The 15,831-nt window shown below is 54.8% G+C and overlaps 1 protein-coding gene across 1 annotated transcript in view; it reads right to left on the bottom strand.

Annotated features, from left to right (window-relative positions):
* ADAM12 (ADAM metallopeptidase domain 12) overlaps positions 1-15,831 on the bottom strand; it is a 267,367-nt gene that overhangs the window by 29,015 nt on the left and 222,521 nt on the right. Inside the window, exons 13-16 of the mRNA XM_040991939.1 lie at positions 12,747-12,836; positions 10,785-10,980; positions 1,738-1,846; positions 1,429-1,627 (exon numbers count right to left, since the gene is read on the bottom strand). Of these exons, the coding sequence (XP_040847873.1) occupies positions 1,429-1,627; positions 1,738-1,846; positions 10,785-10,980; positions 12,747-12,836 (594 nt within the window). The remainder of the gene's footprint in view (positions 1-1,428; positions 1,628-1,737; positions 1,847-10,784; positions 10,981-12,746; positions 12,837-15,831) is intronic.

Raw genomic sequence — 15,831 nt, 5'->3', positions numbered from 1 at the left:
CAGATGGGTCAGACTCCAAGTGTTCTGAGGAGGACCCTGCAACAGGGGTGCTGTCTTAAACCCGGAGGGCTGTGCCGACAGCGCAGCAAGCCACAACAGCGCTCAGCGGAGGTGAGCGGATGGGCGCCTGGCTCTCCCAGGGCATGGCGGGGTTGCACACGAGCTGGGGGGCCCTGGGCCCCTGTTGCAAGTGCATGGCCCAGTCTAGATATTGGGCATTGGGGCTGGGCCGCTCATGAGATGCACAGGCAAGGGTAGGCAAGGGAAGGGCTATACGCTTCAATCCAGGAATGCTTCAATCAAGCAGGACTCTGGTATGGGCAAGGGCACCCGCTGGGCCCAAGGGTGAGGTGAACACTCTTTGAAAAAAGAGCCTATCCCGGCAGCTCAGGCCATGAAAGTTCAAGCCAAGGGGGCTCACGCTGTGAGAGCTCAGGCCAGGGGGGTCCTGGGCTGTGGGAACTCAGGCCATGGAGGCTCAATCCAAGGGGTGTTGGTCCGTGGGGAATTTAAGCTGTGTGGTGCTCAGACTATGGGAGCCTGGGCCATGGGGCCTGGGTCATTGGGGGCTTGGGCTGTGGGGGACTTAGGCCGTGTGGGGCTCGGGTTGTGGGGGGGCTCAGGCCACGTGGGGCTCAGGCTATGGGAACCTGGGCCATGGGGCCTGGGTCATATGGGGGCTCAAGCTATTGGGGGGCTCAGGCCACATGGGGCTCAGCTGTGTGGGACTTGGGCCATGGGGACCTCAGGCTGTGGGGACCTGGGCCGAAGATAGGACAGAGTTCCCTCCTGTGGGTCTTTGGGCAGGAAAGCAGTCTGTCCTTTCCTCTCTGACTTCCATGCTCCTGAGTGAACTCACAATCGTGTTGAAAATGTGGTACTAGAAAGGCATTTGGAGGCTGATTCATTTTCTGTTATGATCATCTCTGACAAGGAGTTCTGGTGAAAGCAAAGTCAGGGTGGCTACGTGAGAGCCTCAGGGTCCCTTTTTTTGCTTTAATATATTTTTTGACCTCCAGACACAGCTTCTAGTTGCGCCTGCCTCCACCGCATCATTTTCCGGCCTTTTGCATATCCCACCACCTGCTCCCTGTCCTCATCTTCTTTCCATGTCTGATTTCCCATTCCACTCAAGAACCCGGCCCCAGTGCCAGTCACCCTCCCAGGCAGGGTTCCATGTTCTGGCATGTCTGCGCAGTCATGTCTCAGCTGGAACCCCTGCAACCCCAGGAATACAGAGATGATCCATGGCCGAGAAGACGGCTTCACACTGGGATCTGAGATGCACAGATTCCATCTCTCAGGTTGCAAAGAACTGGATGCTGAGACCACGCTCCGAGAAGTGGGCTTAGGAAACCAACCAGCCCGGAAGCACAGCCCTTGAATGGGACTTTCTCAATGGTGACGCAGACAAGTGTTGGCTCTTACCTTTCCGTCTGCACACTTGGTGCCGGCAAGCACCAGTCCTGGGTCAGGCAGGTCATCGCCCAAGTACACGTGGGTCCCCCGGCAGAGAATCCGGCCTCCTTCCTGTAGTGGGATGTTTGTTTCTATGGAAACAGCATTGGTCCCGATGACTGGCCGACTGGCACCTCCTTGGCACTGGATTTTCCCGCATTTAGCATCTCTGGAAGGGATGAGAACAAATGACTCCCAAGGAAACACAGGCAGGAACCAGCCCTACACTACAGGGGAAGGTGGCAGTGGGAACACAGGAGGGTCGTGCAGACAGCATACCTCATCTCGCACTTGGCAAAGGAGCTCTTGGAGTCCTTGCCGCAGTTGCCGTATGGGTCCCCGGCAGAGTTGACTCTCTCGAAGCAGATCCTGGGGGCAGGCTTGGCACCTGGAACAGAGCAAAGCACCATCTGCAGCTTCCGTGAGCAGTTCTGCTGTTCTTTGCATCCTGGGATTTGGGGGTTCAGAAAACTCATACCCAATGCCTCCAGTCTCCACCGACTCAAGAGGGGAACTGGCCTGTGGGAGCCTTGGTCAACAGCAGGCAGTGTTTTCTAGGGCTTGGCCCAAGGCCAAGTCCACGTTTCATGCCACGCTCCTCTTTGGGCCTGGTACCCAGGGCCCGAGGCATGTGTGACCTCTGGCCATGGAGCCAGACTCTAGCTGGGGCAGCATGGTGGTTGATGAACTTGGGGAAAAGCCCTGCTGAACACCTTTCCCTGGCAGACACAAGAGCGGTCAGCCCTGTCCAAGCTCTGGAATCCTGGGAGAATCATGCCTGTTGGAGACCATGAGCATGTGAGCAAGTGTCTCAGTTTTCAGAAGCAGGGGCACTGTGGGCTCAGCCTCCCGACTCTCTCAAGCTGACACCCTAACGGGTAATCCCTCATCTATCACTTCTAACGTCCACCTGTCCTGAGCCCAGCTCCATCTGCCTTCTAAAGTGACCGCAGCCTGAGATATCAGGGAAGGCTCTCTTACCGCTCAACTCATGCCCGAGTCCTTCCCATCAGCTGCCCACAGGCAGGATCAGAGAGACCATGCCACCTTGCCCAGCACGCATACCACTGTCCTGGGCCACCCCAGGCCTGCACCTGCAGAACCATTTTGGGGAGGCTTTCCATGTTGCTTTTTAAGGGGCAGTAGCCTCAAGCACACATGGTTTTCCATTATAGATTCCTTGCCAGGAGAAAGAGCAAACACCTTTCACTTGTAGCGTGGTAGGCATGTTTTGTGAGTGACCATAGTTCCCAGGAGACAAAGTGCTTTGGAACAGTGAGTGTGACCACAGCACATTCAATGGCAGAATGGCCACTAGGAGATGCTGGTGATACTCCTTTATCTGGGAAAGAGGAACAAGGCGATTCTGGTCTCATGCTATCAGCACCCAGTGCGTACCTCTGGCATCGTGTCCCTGATCCCTGGAATCTGAGGGTGCCTGGGCTGTGTGGCTGCATCTTACTCTTTTCCCGACATCTAAGACCCAGCTCCTCCTTCTGCATGCCCTACAGGATTCCACCCTCAGGGGCCCTGCCCTTGATCGCTGTGCCCACCTCAGCAATGTAGCTAACCTCCTAATTCTTGGTTTTCTTGTCCATAACTCGGACAATGAGGCCTACCCTGTAGGGTCACTGATAGGATTAGGCAATGGGATTCAGCTCACAGCCCCTTGAGCTGTACTCCATGATCAGCACACTTTAAAACACATTTACTCCATCCCCTTATTCCGTTTCTCCTTTCATGTAATCCCCAACACTGGACTTCAGAAAAACACATTCACTCGTCTGTTTTCTATCACTTTTGGCATTTTTCAGGCAAGCAGGAATTTAATCCAACTTGGTCACCACTCTGCCACAGGCCTGAAAGCCAGTGATGAATAAACCCTCACGTGTGGCCAAAGACTACAGCATGACGGATGGACAGAGAGGACAATGAGTGGGAGGAACAGAGCTAGACAGGCAAGCGATAAATCCACAGGGACCATGCCAAGCCACACAACTGCTCCATCAGTGTTCTGCTGGCTGAGCTAGAGCCGAGAGCTTTGCCCACAAAGACTGCGCTAAGGACAGCGCACAGTTCCCTGCTGGGGCTCTACCGCCATTCCCCACTTCCATTGCTTGCTCTCCACAAGGTGGATGCAGAGTGAGAGGGCATGGTCAGGCCATGCAGGCGATTCTGGGGATGACCAGGGGCAGTCCCGCTGTGAGCCCACAGGTTGGGACTCTGGTGGAATGAAAGCAGTGGAGCTGGAAGAGGGAAGGAGCAGATGGGGTTGAGAGAGGCGGGGGAGAGAGCTGGGCCGCCCCAGGAGCTCCACCTAATCGCGTGATGCCCCTTGACATATTCTAATAAAGCAAGAAGTTCCCCTACTTGGCCCCCGGCCAGGTGCTGGTGCTGTGTTGCCAGAACCATGAGCCAAGTAAACCTCGGGTCTTCCTAAATGACTCAGTGGCTGGCCCTCTGTCACAATGAGGGCTACACACTAAGGGAGCAATTGTAACAGGGATTGAAGATATTGGAAACGTAACAGCAAAGCAAATGGGAAGCCCAATATATGAATGCCAAAGAAAGGGGCTGAAGATGTGGCAGAAATGGCAAACAAGCACAGAAGCCCCTCGGAGGAGAAAACCATGGATCTCAACTAGGAACCCCAAAGGCAAGACACAGGGAGCCTTGGGGAGGTGGTGTTCATATTCGGCTTTAAGTCGCCAAAGTCAGCGGCTAGCATGGCGTAGAGCTCACAAGAGGCAATGACGTACACACTTACCGGTCACTGAAGCCCCTCCTGCTATTCCCTGGCACCTGCTCCTGCCCACACAAGCAGCCTCCTTTAGCTACGAGGGAGCTCCCACTTTCCAAAGACCAAATTCCACTGAAAGATTTGTGGCCAATTTGGAGATGTGAATTCTCACCAGTGTGAGTGATATAGCCAAGTCTTACAATATGTTGGCAACTAATGTAAGAAATTATGAATCACATTTTAATTAAGAAACATTGCCTTTTCATTCTCTCACATGCCATGCAACTCTTTCACTCACATTCTTTCTCTTTTGTCTCAAAGTCATTTTGTTATCTGCAGCACGTCCCCTGCACCTGTCCTTGCTCTGATGTTGACGTGCGGTTCCCTAGGATACTGTCACCAGGAGCCACTCTCAGCGACAGGTGCATTTTTGTGCCTTTCTTCTCGCCCAGTGGGCGTATCTTCAGGACTCCCACAACCTAATCACCTATTCTGTTGCTTTGTCAAAGTGATTTTATGAAGCTGTTTTACCATGATAACCAAAAATAGAGGCACAAAGTCATACCCAAGGAACAATAATTAAACGTGACAAATGCACTTATCTTTTTGGGGTGAGTAGACCTCACCCCCACGAACCTCCTAATTCAACAAGACAGGGGTTCATGGTCCGCATAGTACCCCCTCCAGCTGGCAGGGCTGCCATGGTTCTGAGGAGTAATTCTGGGGAATTCCTTATCTTTTAGATGGGTGTGCATGGGACCCAAGGGAATAGCAACCAATATCACCGATTACCAAATACTGATGGTTTCTGGAAGGCCTCTGTCCTGTCTGGGTACAGCGTTGGAAGGACAAGGGCGTGGGACTCAGAATTATGTAGGTTGATCAGGCGTATAAGGTGGGGACATGCATGCCACCTGACTCAAAAGGCCGGGGTCATCAAATCAGTTGGTGGAGCCCCTGGCACAGAGGCAGTGGCTAAGCAAGTCCCGGTTATGAAGGGGACTGCCAGAGGGTCCTGGGAGGAAAGCTCCGTGAACCTAACCTTGTACGCAATATGCAGGGTATTTGTTGTGTCCATGAGTGCATCAGGACACACTCACCTGTCTCTATGTCCCCAGAGAGAAGACTGTGGAAGGGCCAGCTACTTCAGGAAATGCTGGCTAGGAGCGAACCTGGTCTGAACTCCTGGGCGTTTTTGCATATATCTTGCACCTAATTAAAACATGAATTCCAACTTTTTGCATCCACTTCGTTTCAGTGCTTGGGGCTATGGCTGCCCTGGACCCTGACTCGTGCTGGGTACATTGCAGGCTGCTTTTACTTGATGAGAAAGAGGCAGCAGGAGACCTCCTACAAAGACACGAGGTGGACGCCCTGGGGTCCACTGAGCCTGGGAATACAGGACATCTTTGCTGGGGTCCCTGCCCTTACTTGTACCAAGGGCACATGCTTTAGATGAATGGCCTGCTTGAGCTCAACAGTGCAGGATTTGCTGGGCAACCCAACTGTTAGAGGTTGTGTTGAACCCATCACATGGTGTCTTTGATCGCTAAGATCTCCACGGAAGGTCAACAATATGCCCAGTTCACAGACTGTCGCACCAAGGCACAACACTTCAACCTGTCTCTGGTCACATGTGAGCAAGCTGCAAAGTCTACCCATCGTAAACTCTGAAGGCCAAATCCCTGAGCTGCCTCTCTTAGAAGCCACCCCCTTGGCCACACCTGCTCCAGGTCACCAGGTCAGGCCCGCCTGCCCTCTGTCGCTGCTTCCCCACAAAGGCCTTGCAGCAAGCAAATAGGACTGCTCTGGCTCTGCAACTCAACAGTCACCTTCATTGGAAGACCAAGTCCTAGTGGGTACATCCCACTGTGGCCTCCTCGCAGGAGGGGAGCAAGGGGAGACATTCAGACTCCTCAGCAATATGCCTCTGGCCAAAAGCCTCCCTTGTCCCCCTGGATCCCCTGCAGCCCCTTGTCTCTCTGCAGCCCCTGGAGTCCCTGGAGCCCCTCGTCCCCCTGCAGCCCCTGCAGCCCCTTGTCTCCCTGCAGCCCCTGGAGCCTCTGCAGCCACTTGTCCCCCTGCAGCCCCTGGAGTCCCTCGTCCCCCTGGAGCCCCTGCAGCCCCTCGTCTCCCTGCAGCCCCTGGAGCCTCTGCAGCCACTTGTCCCCCTGCAGCCCCTGGAGTCCCTCGTCCCCCTGGAGCCCCTGCAGCCCCTGGAGCCTCTGCAGCCACTTGTCCCCCTGCAGCCCCTGGAGTCCCTCGTCCCCCTGGAGCCCCTGCAGCCCCTCGTCTCCCTGCAGCCCCTGGAGCCTCTGCAGCCACTTGTCCCCCTGCAGCCCCTGGAGTCGTAAGGTTTCATACCTGCACTGCCCCACGTGGACTCCCATGAGCCAAACCCATGGGAACCAGTCTTGCACCAAGTATTTACCAGCCTGGAACCACTGTCTGGCCAGCTAGCACTGCAGAAATCCCAAGACGGGAGTCCAGTAGGTGGGAGTCCAGTAGGCGGGTGTGGTAGAGAACATGAACGTATTTCAGGACTGCCCTAATGCAAGTTGTTTGGGCCTTCAGACACTGTTGCCTCCAAGGATAATTGCTAAGTAATAGTTTTGCTGAACATGCTAATGATCTGACAAATGTCACTGATGATGTCACTTCCTGCCTAAGGAGACAGAGGCAGCTCCCTTTATACAAGGAATAAGGGTGGTTTCGCATTGGCAGAAAACCTCTATTAAGACTGACCCAGAAAAGAAGACCAACTCAAGGCACCCAGTATGAGCTGCAGATAACATTCCTGAGTTTGACTGCAACATATAAGATCTGAATATAAAAGAGTTGTGGCAGAAAGATCAGCTGGAAAAAAATAAAAAAACTAACCTCTTAGCCAACAAGAGCCCCACCAACAAGGAAAACCAGAAAAACAAACAAAATGCACCCAAAAACTCAAAAAGTATTCCAAATGTGTGCTTGCCAGTTAGGAGCCACAGGCAAATGATCTGAATTTGCTGACCATTTTCCATGTAGAAAGATTTGGAATGAAGATTATTTGATCGAAATAAAACTCTGGGTTGACAAAAGCCTGCTGCAAGAAGCGACTGCTGGTGGGAAGGGAGGGCTTCAGCCAGCCAGGGTTCCAGGTCTGCGGACTCAGAGACCAACACCCTGAACGTCACTGGAGGATTCCAGCTGGCTCAGCAGCTCGGCCAGGTCACCAGGCAGGAAGGGGCTGGAGCCAGCCGGCCAGGGACCCAGCGATCCGTGAGCTCTGAGGAGCTGGACTCCCAGGAGATCCGACGATCCCGTGCAGACATGGCCACAGCCCAGAGCACCCTCAAAACGGACGGGGGAAGAAATACTGCGCGTGCATGCCTGACGAGTTCTCTTTTCCTGAATTGTGAAAGGCTAATTCAAACCAACCACTGTCAGCACACATGACAGGGCTCCGTCAGCCCCGTCTGGCTGGCTGGCCAGGGATGCTGGCAGAGAAGGCGGTCCCTGCCCCCAGCGTGGTGAATGTCCCGAGAGGACACTGTGACGTGTCACATCCTGCCTCCGCTCCCGGTCTGGGCAAGCATGCACAAGGACTGTGGAAGTGTCTCTCTAGTGGAACTGGGGCCCTGGAGCCGGCGTCTGACACACGCAGGACCACGGGCATTTAACAGGGGGTGGGGGGAGGCACAGGCGGGCACAGGCGGGCACAGGCGGGCAGGGGCTCTGCTCTCCACGTCCTGGCCCAGACCTGCCACTTGTGTTCCCCCTCTTGCTCTCACTGTCCTTCTGCAAATCTCCAAATACGTGCTGTTCCTCCTGCTTCCCTTCTCATCCCACGTGGACAGCCTGGTACACAAAGCCTGCTTCTTGGTCCTGCCTGTCTAGTCACCATATCCTGCCACAGCCTTTTCAGAAGACCCGGGATGTGGGGGTCTTGGTCACTGGTCTGTGAGCATCTGTGATCACACAGTGATGTGCCCGGCATGGTCCAGCATGTGGTTCGTTTTGTGGACTCTAGGCTACACAATAGCACCCCAGCAACCCTATGGGTTGTGTTTACCTAACCCCTATGGGTTAGGTAACCCTATGGGTTAGGTAAACTGCTGTACCCACTTTACAGAAATGGCAGAGCAGGAGTGAGCAATGGCTGATGTCACCCTGCTAGTATGTTTTGGCACCTGTAGCCCCCTGGGGCATAAAAGGTGCACACATTCACCTGGAACCTGGGGCTGTTCCATCTTAGCGTGAGCGTGGGGCTAAGTTAGGGATGAGGAAACAAGCCTGGGTGACCTGGCAGACCTGTGATATCACAAGAGCCTCGTCAGAGGGTCCGAGAGGGAGGCATGGCCACAGAAGCAGAGGTCAGAGAGAGGCAAAGGCTGGAGACGGCACTCTGCCGACCTGGGATATGCAGGAAGGGCCCACTGTGAAGGTACGACTGTCCCTGGGCCTCCAGACACGCTGCCTGGCTCCCAGCTTGACCTCTGACCCTCAGGACCGTGAAGTGACCAGTGTGTAAAGCTGGAGGCTGTGGACACGGCAGTGACATCTCAGGGAGGCCACACGCTTTACTGGAAGGCCGGCCAGCCCTGCTGTGGACGTGGCCACCCGGCCATCGGGCTCTAACCTTGACTACCATCATCAGCCTCGACTGACCCGGAAAAGGCTCATCTCAAGGCTACAGTCTTGAGCTGCAGGGAACAACATTTCTGGAAGCTGATGAAGAGTTTTGAGGTTGATGATGGGAGTTCAAAGCCGGTGACTTCTGGTCATCCTGCAGGGCCCGCCCTGGGGGTCAGCGTCCACCTGTCTGCTCCTCTCTCCTTTCTGTGCTCTGAAGTCTCATAGCTGCCAGCCCTGGTCACCACAAGTTCAGGACACACAGCCAGCCCCATCCCTTGGGGCGATGGCTCACAGAGAACCGTGCACGTCCATCGGAGTGGCTTGGCTGTGGGGCCGAGTGTCGCTGTGCAGCCAGTACCGAGGAGCATGCCTGTTGCCCAAGTTACCCTGTGTTCCCTGACATACACACAGGATCCTTGGAATGGAACCCTGTCATGGTGCTCGTAACTCAAGAAGGGGATGTTACTGACCCTGGAGAAGGGCTGGGCAGGGGACAGGAGCTAGGGGTGCTTATAGCTGTGCAGGCCTGACCTGCAGCTGCAGCAACTGCCCCAAAGTGCCCTTGGTTGCCTTAAAGACATCCCACATCACTAAGCCACATCAAGCCTGTGTGACCACCAGACCATGTCCACAGTGAGAGCCCATTCAGTGCTTGTCATTGCCACTGTGTGCCCTCCACTAATGCCTAGAGGACCTTATGGTACCCCTGGCCAAGGGCTACTCAGGGTCAGAGACAATGCACTCAGGGTCTAAGACCCAAGGGCGGCTTCAGTGCCCCCGGCCAGATGTGTCTTGAGCTGTGCCCAGTTGACCATAATGGCCTTACCGTTGCAATTGGAGTCTCCAGCCAGGACTGAGGGCTGCTCTGTGGGTAGCAAGAGGTGGAACAAGCCGAGTGGCAAGGCTACAGTGCCACGGGGCAAGAGGAAGATGGGGCAGGAGGGGCGCTCCACCCTGGGTAAACACCCCCATGGCATACAGAATCCAGGGACTGGCAGTAAATCACAAATGACTCCCAGGATGCCTCGCCAGGCCCTGGATTGCTGACTCCAAAGAGGAGCCAAGGAGGGAGATCTGCTGGGCACTGGTTCTCTTGCCCTGGCCTCTGTCCTGAGTCCGAGTTCAAGACCTGCCCTTTCAGGGTGACTGCATAGCGGGAGGGGTGCGCAGTACAGTCTCTGTGCAAGCTGTGGGAGTGATGCCTGGGCACTGGGCCACAGTGGCTTGGGTTTAAATCCGTGGACTGCAGTCACCAACCCTGCCTTAGGGGTGGTTGGACAGTTCTAGGAGACAAGAGATGCCACCTGCTGGCACACAGTGAGGCAGTAAACCAGACGGTCCCTGGGTGGCCCGGCCATCGCATCCTGGCCACCTTCTCCACCTCGCCCCTGCTTCTCTGGGTCCCTTTTCAGGATGACACATCAAGTCTGCCACTGCCTTTGCATTAGATAACATCCAATTGTTATTCATCCATGTGCCCTGGGCTCTGCTGTCCACGCTTTCACCTAGTTCATGCCCTCAGACCCTGCCACTCCCTGTCCATCTGCACACATATCTGCTGTTTTTGCCTGGGCCCACCAAGGTCTCTTGTTACCCTCCAGCAGCTATGACTTCCTCCCTCTGCCACCCTTAGCTCTCGGTGGGGTCCTGGCCTGAGCTCAAAACTGCCATTGTGATCTGAGCAGTGGGAACTCTGTCCACATCTGCCCAGCTGCAGGTGACAGCATCAGAGGCAGGTGTCATGCTGACTTGCCCTCCCCATCCCTTGAGGGACTTAGCTTAGGCAGTCCCCTCTGTGCCACTTCACCCACATGGCCCTGGCTCCTTCCCAGCCAATCAGTGCTAGCTGGACAGAGCTCCGAAGAGGATGTCTTCTGACTGGTAGTGAGGGGCCAAGGAAACACTGCAGGCTCCCCTACCCTGCCCGCGCCAATCCCTCCCTAGGCTCAAGCTGGCGGCAGCCACATACCTGGTCCCCACAGGGTGACACACTGCTGCTCATGGGTCTGGCAGATGCCATTGTAGCAATAGCCATCCACTCCCTGGCATGGGTGCCCGTCATGCAGGTACACGTTGGCTGGACAGTGTGGACTGGTCCCCGTGCAGAACTCCGGGAGGTCACAGGCATTGCTGGAGCCCCTGCACGCTGTCCCCGCTGGCTTCAGCTGGAAGTAGAGGGTGGGTTAGAGTACAGGTGAGCTCCATAGGAAAGACGGAGGCAGCCCCTGCAGCCCCAGAGCCAGTTGGGCTGCCCTCAGCTGCGTGTATATAGGAGTGAAGGTCTCCAGGTCAGGTGCATTCAGAGCACTGCGTGCGTGCTACTCTGTGCCTCAACTGTACCTTTATCCTGCAGCAGCCCAGGATCAGTTTCCTGTTAGTTTCAGGCAACTGTAGGGTCTGTGTTGGATGAGCTACGCCCTGGCACGCATGAACCTGTGTCCTCCGGGGAAGAGGACCTGGTTGCTGGCCTGGGGTTTCTTAGGAAAAAGCCCCCTGCCTGCCTGCCTGCCTGCCTGCCTGCCAACACTGCCACATGTTTTGAGCTGCCATTGGCATGAGAGGGCAACAGGATTGCTTCCAAGGGTACAAATCAAGGCAGCCATGTTACTGTTGCTCAACCCTGGGACCGGAAGCTTCTCATTAGCCTCCTTGGTAAAAGCAGCAGCAAAGCAAGGATGTGGTAGAAGGTGCTGGAAACATTGGGTCAGTGAGTCTATGGCTCAGTGTGGCTTTGCTGCACTCAGCCAGAGACCCCCATGTCCTGGGAACCATTTGCTGCACACCGCGGAAGCCGTGAGAGTCCTGCCCCGCTCCAGAAGGTCTGTGGGGTGGAAGGGAACCTGCCAAAAAGTAGATTGCATCCAGGCGTCATCACAGGGCCCTCATCTGCCTCTTCCCTTGGCATCTGTCTTAAGCTCAGCCTGGCTTCCCACCTCTCCCATGCTCCTTGCACGTCACTGGCTGGGTGTGGGGAGACCTGCCCTGTTCCTAAGGTTCTCCTCACTGTTAGGAGCTTAAAATTGAACATAAGTATTCCAGTGCACTTCCTAGTCGTAACTCAGGTGCTGGACTGGGGCAGGGAGCTTCCTGTAAGCAGAATGCCAGGATGAACTGCTCCATGGCAAGGAAATGCAGCTGTATCCTTGGGGGCTTTACATCGCCATACTCAGGCCTCTGGAAGTCAGATGTCAGACACCCACCACGATGACAACACTGATTGCTAACTTAACCCTGACCCATGCCATGGACATCTGTTCTCAGCTGCCCAGCATGGTCTATACCGAGGCAGCAGTGATAGCCACTCTCAGATGGATTGGGTTGGCCAACCCCTTGGTGGGGAGGAAGTGAGATCCCAGGAAGTGCATGGTTCCTGGGTCACCAGGACAAGGTCCTCGGAATGAAGCAGAAGGACCTGGGGTGAGACTTGAGGGACATGGGGGAGTGTGTCCTTGCTGTGGAGGCAGGGTCCTTCCGGCCCCCAGTGCGTCTGGGAGCAGCAGTAGGAGAGCAGTTTTTCTGCCAAGGGCCCCAGGATATTTACGGCATCACTGGCAGGTATAAACAGCTTGCTCCGGACTTAGTACATCTGGCCTTGGCAGGCTGTCCTGGGGGGACTGGCATAGCTTTTAGCACCCATGGACCAGTCTCCCCGTGCCTGGAAAGGAACATGAAGTTGTGAGCTCAGGTTCTTTGGTCCAATTAGTTTCAGCTCACAAGTAATTTGTCTCAGGTGATTAGCAATGACGATGCACATTTCACCGGAAGATGGGAAGCTAATCTAGAATGAGGGCTGGACATTGCCTGCTCACACTTAACGGAGCCCAAGTCGGCCCAGCCTGAGCACCTTCCCACCCACTGCACCGCTGGCCCCAAGGCTGACTGCGACCCCGGGGTCAGGACACAGCACCCCTCCACCGCCTCGAGCGCTCACCTGGCAGTCCTCACAGCACAGCCCGTGTGCGCACACAGCTTCAGGTTTCAGTGTGCAAGTGGTGGCATTGCAGCAGCGGTTTGTGCATTCCTGGGGAGGAGAGAGGGGTATGATGGCAGGGCTGGCCAGGGCAGCTAACTTGCTAAATGGAAAGGTCACACTTTAGGTGACCACAGAACAGAGAGCAGGAGGGGCTGGCGTCTGGAGAGGAAGCCCACCTGCCCGAGTGTTATTGCCATCTGCACGAAACCAGGCCCCAGCTAGGCATTTATACATGCTGCCGACGCAGTCTGAGAGTCCCTGGAAGTGCTGGCAGCACATGAGAGCTGAGCGAGGGAGGTGAAGAGCGAGGACAGGAAGGTCAAGTGGCCAGAGAAGCCACCCTGGTCACAGCCGGTTGGGTGTCATGTCAGGGTTCTCCACGTGGGGCTTATTGCACTCAGCTGCCGCAGGCTCGCAGGAGAACTTGGCCACAATGTGCTCTGAAACACCCACACCTGTCATGCTTATTCTTCAGAAACGAACTCTTTTGGTGAGAGCCTACTGGCAGGAAACCAAGTGAAACCACTTGTATTTGAATCGCAGCTCTGTTCTCCATGGAAGCCTTGCAGGAGCCACTGGCTCAGTATGGAGTTGTCAGGTCAGACAAAGCCCAGCACGGAGCAGGAAGGGACAGACCCAGAGGCCAGGAAGGAATTCTGGGTGCTGTGCCTTTTGACTTGTTAGGGATTTTTTTTCCACTTAAGGGGAGAGAGATCTTCTTTCTACTGGTTCACTCCTCAGTTGCTTGTAAGAGTAGGGGCCGGGCCAGGCTGAGGCCAGGAGCCCAGAACTCCATCTGGGTCTCCCGTGTGCTTAGCAGGGACTCTGCTTGCTCATCACCAACACCTGCCAGGGTGCCTGGGTTCAGGGCTGGGACTCACACCCACGCCCTCCAACAGGCGACGCAGGCATTGTGAGCGCCATCTGGACAGCTGTGCTCAACACCAGCCCCAAATGGCAAAGGACTTAAGAAGCCAGGTAGGACAGGAGATGGATTGTTCTCTGAACCAAAGCGAGAGAATGAGCTTAACGCTTGCTTCAGAGGCCCCAAGTCTCTCTCCCCAAAACCAACAGCACACAGACGCCTTCGCGTGGTTCTCGGCACAGGCGGGGCTCACAGCTCGCTTCTTCAGAGCCTTCCGATAGCTCAGCAATCAAGTTCCAGAAGGAACCATCTGTATCATAACATGGAACAGTTCAAAGATCCTAGCCTACTGCCTTGTTTATCTACGGTCTGAAACACTTTACTCACAGTGGCACGAACCTTAAAGAATATATGTGCTATTGGCAAGGGTGAAGTGAAGTTGGTCTTAGACTAATTGACTAGGCTTATAACTGGCTCCAGAAACCATCTTTTTTGGGATGAATTTATATTGGAATCAGAAATGCAATTTATAAGACTTTCTCAATAATCCAGAAGATTCACGGCGAGAAGCCTGACCCGTATCCTGTGGACGACCAAGAATGACGCTCCCTCTGGGCGCTGGCCGCTTGCTCCTTTCACGCACACTTCCAAGGTCATTAAATCTTGGTGTGTCGGAGCGCTTCATAAACATCCGGAACGCGTAATGTATACACCAAGATAAAGCTGCCAGGCAGAAGTTGTGGCTGTTAACTTCCATGGCAGAAAGGGTTTGATTCATGGGCTCAGAAACCTAAAAATGCTGAGAACTTTTCTTTTTTAAGAGATTCCAGGAACTGTGTTCCTGGTCGAGGCTGTGGAATGCGCAGCAGAGCCACAGGGCTCCTTATGAGCTGCGAGCCTCTATACATGACTGCTGATGGAGATACATCCCAAGTGGAATCTGCCGTCCCACATCTGGGTCCTCAAACCCCTTCTCTCCTACCCTCTGAATCACCAAGCAACATAAAGGGCGGCTCGGAGGGAAAGGCAGCCAAGCAGAATGGTTCGATTTCAAAGGGGATTGATAATGTGAGAGTGAGAACTAAGCTTAAAAGATATTTGCAAGCTACTGGCATCCTACTGACTTTACACAAGGAGAGAAGGCTGCTCTCCCGACCCTGTTAGCTGGAAGAGCCAGTGAGCTGCAGGTTGCCCTGCACAGGAAGCCTTCAGCAGTCGCTTGCGTCTTAAGCACCCCCAAACCCAAGGCTTTTGCAGTACCATAGTTCACAGAGGAGAAACTTCATCTGTGGCTACACTGCTGATCCTGGGAACAACAGGGAATGTGACAGAGCCTGTCTGCAGCAGAGAGGCTAGAAAGCTTTGGAAGGCCCTGGGGCAGACCCTGACGGTCAGTCCAGGCTGTAGGAGGGCAGTGTAGAGGCTCGGTCACAATGGGCTGGGAGGACGGCCACGCATCTGCCTGAGAGCAAGGGAGTACGTGCTGGGAGATGCCGTGCTGACCCATCACACCTCAACTTCCTGAGGGATGACACGCTGAGTCCCTCTCAGGACCAGGTACACACGGGCCATTGGATGAGGAGGCCTTGCGGGCAGTGCAGGGCCTTAGCTCAGGCCGCGGGGCGGACAGCCCTGACAGACACATCTGCCTGAAGTCTCAGGTTAGAAGCAGAAAGAGGGCCAGGCGCGAGCTGTCACACTTCCAAGCCAACATTTGAATTTGACCCTTTTGCAAAGTGAAAGGCAGAGGCTCTTGTGGGATTTTGAACGGTGTGTGGATGAGGAGTGTTCTCTCCAAAGCCCAGGAGTTTATCCAGCACTCTGACCTGCAGAGTCAGACCTAGGTCAGAGTCTGACCTAGCAGAGCGGTGTGCGAGCAGAGCGCAGCAAGGAAAAGGCCCCATCCAAATCAAGGAGAAACCATTTTAAGTCAACATGGCTCCTCCTGAAACACGTGGGTAATAGAATCTCATTTTTCCTCAAGTAATTAACAAGGCCCCCTGGAGTTCCTTCTGTAACTTTTGCCTTTCAAATGAAAAAGGAAATCTTTGAAACAAAAACCCATTCTTATGCCAGATAGAGGCAGCAAAAATGCCCTCGTTGTGGCTGGAGAACAGGGGGCAATGAGCCTGAATGGATAAACAGGTGACCTGCTTGGCTCTCTGCTCCCCAGCGCTC

Source organism: Ochotona curzoniae, unplaced genomic scaffold, assembly GCF_017591425.1.
Source record: "Ochotona curzoniae isolate NIBS_2020 unplaced genomic scaffold, NIBS_Ocur_1.0 contig_66, whole genome shotgun sequence".
Lineage (NCBI taxonomy): Eukaryota > Metazoa > Chordata > Mammalia > Lagomorpha > Ochotonidae > Ochotona > Ochotona curzoniae.
Note: the sequence above shows the minus strand (reverse complement) of the source record. Positions and strands in the feature narration are given on the sequence as shown.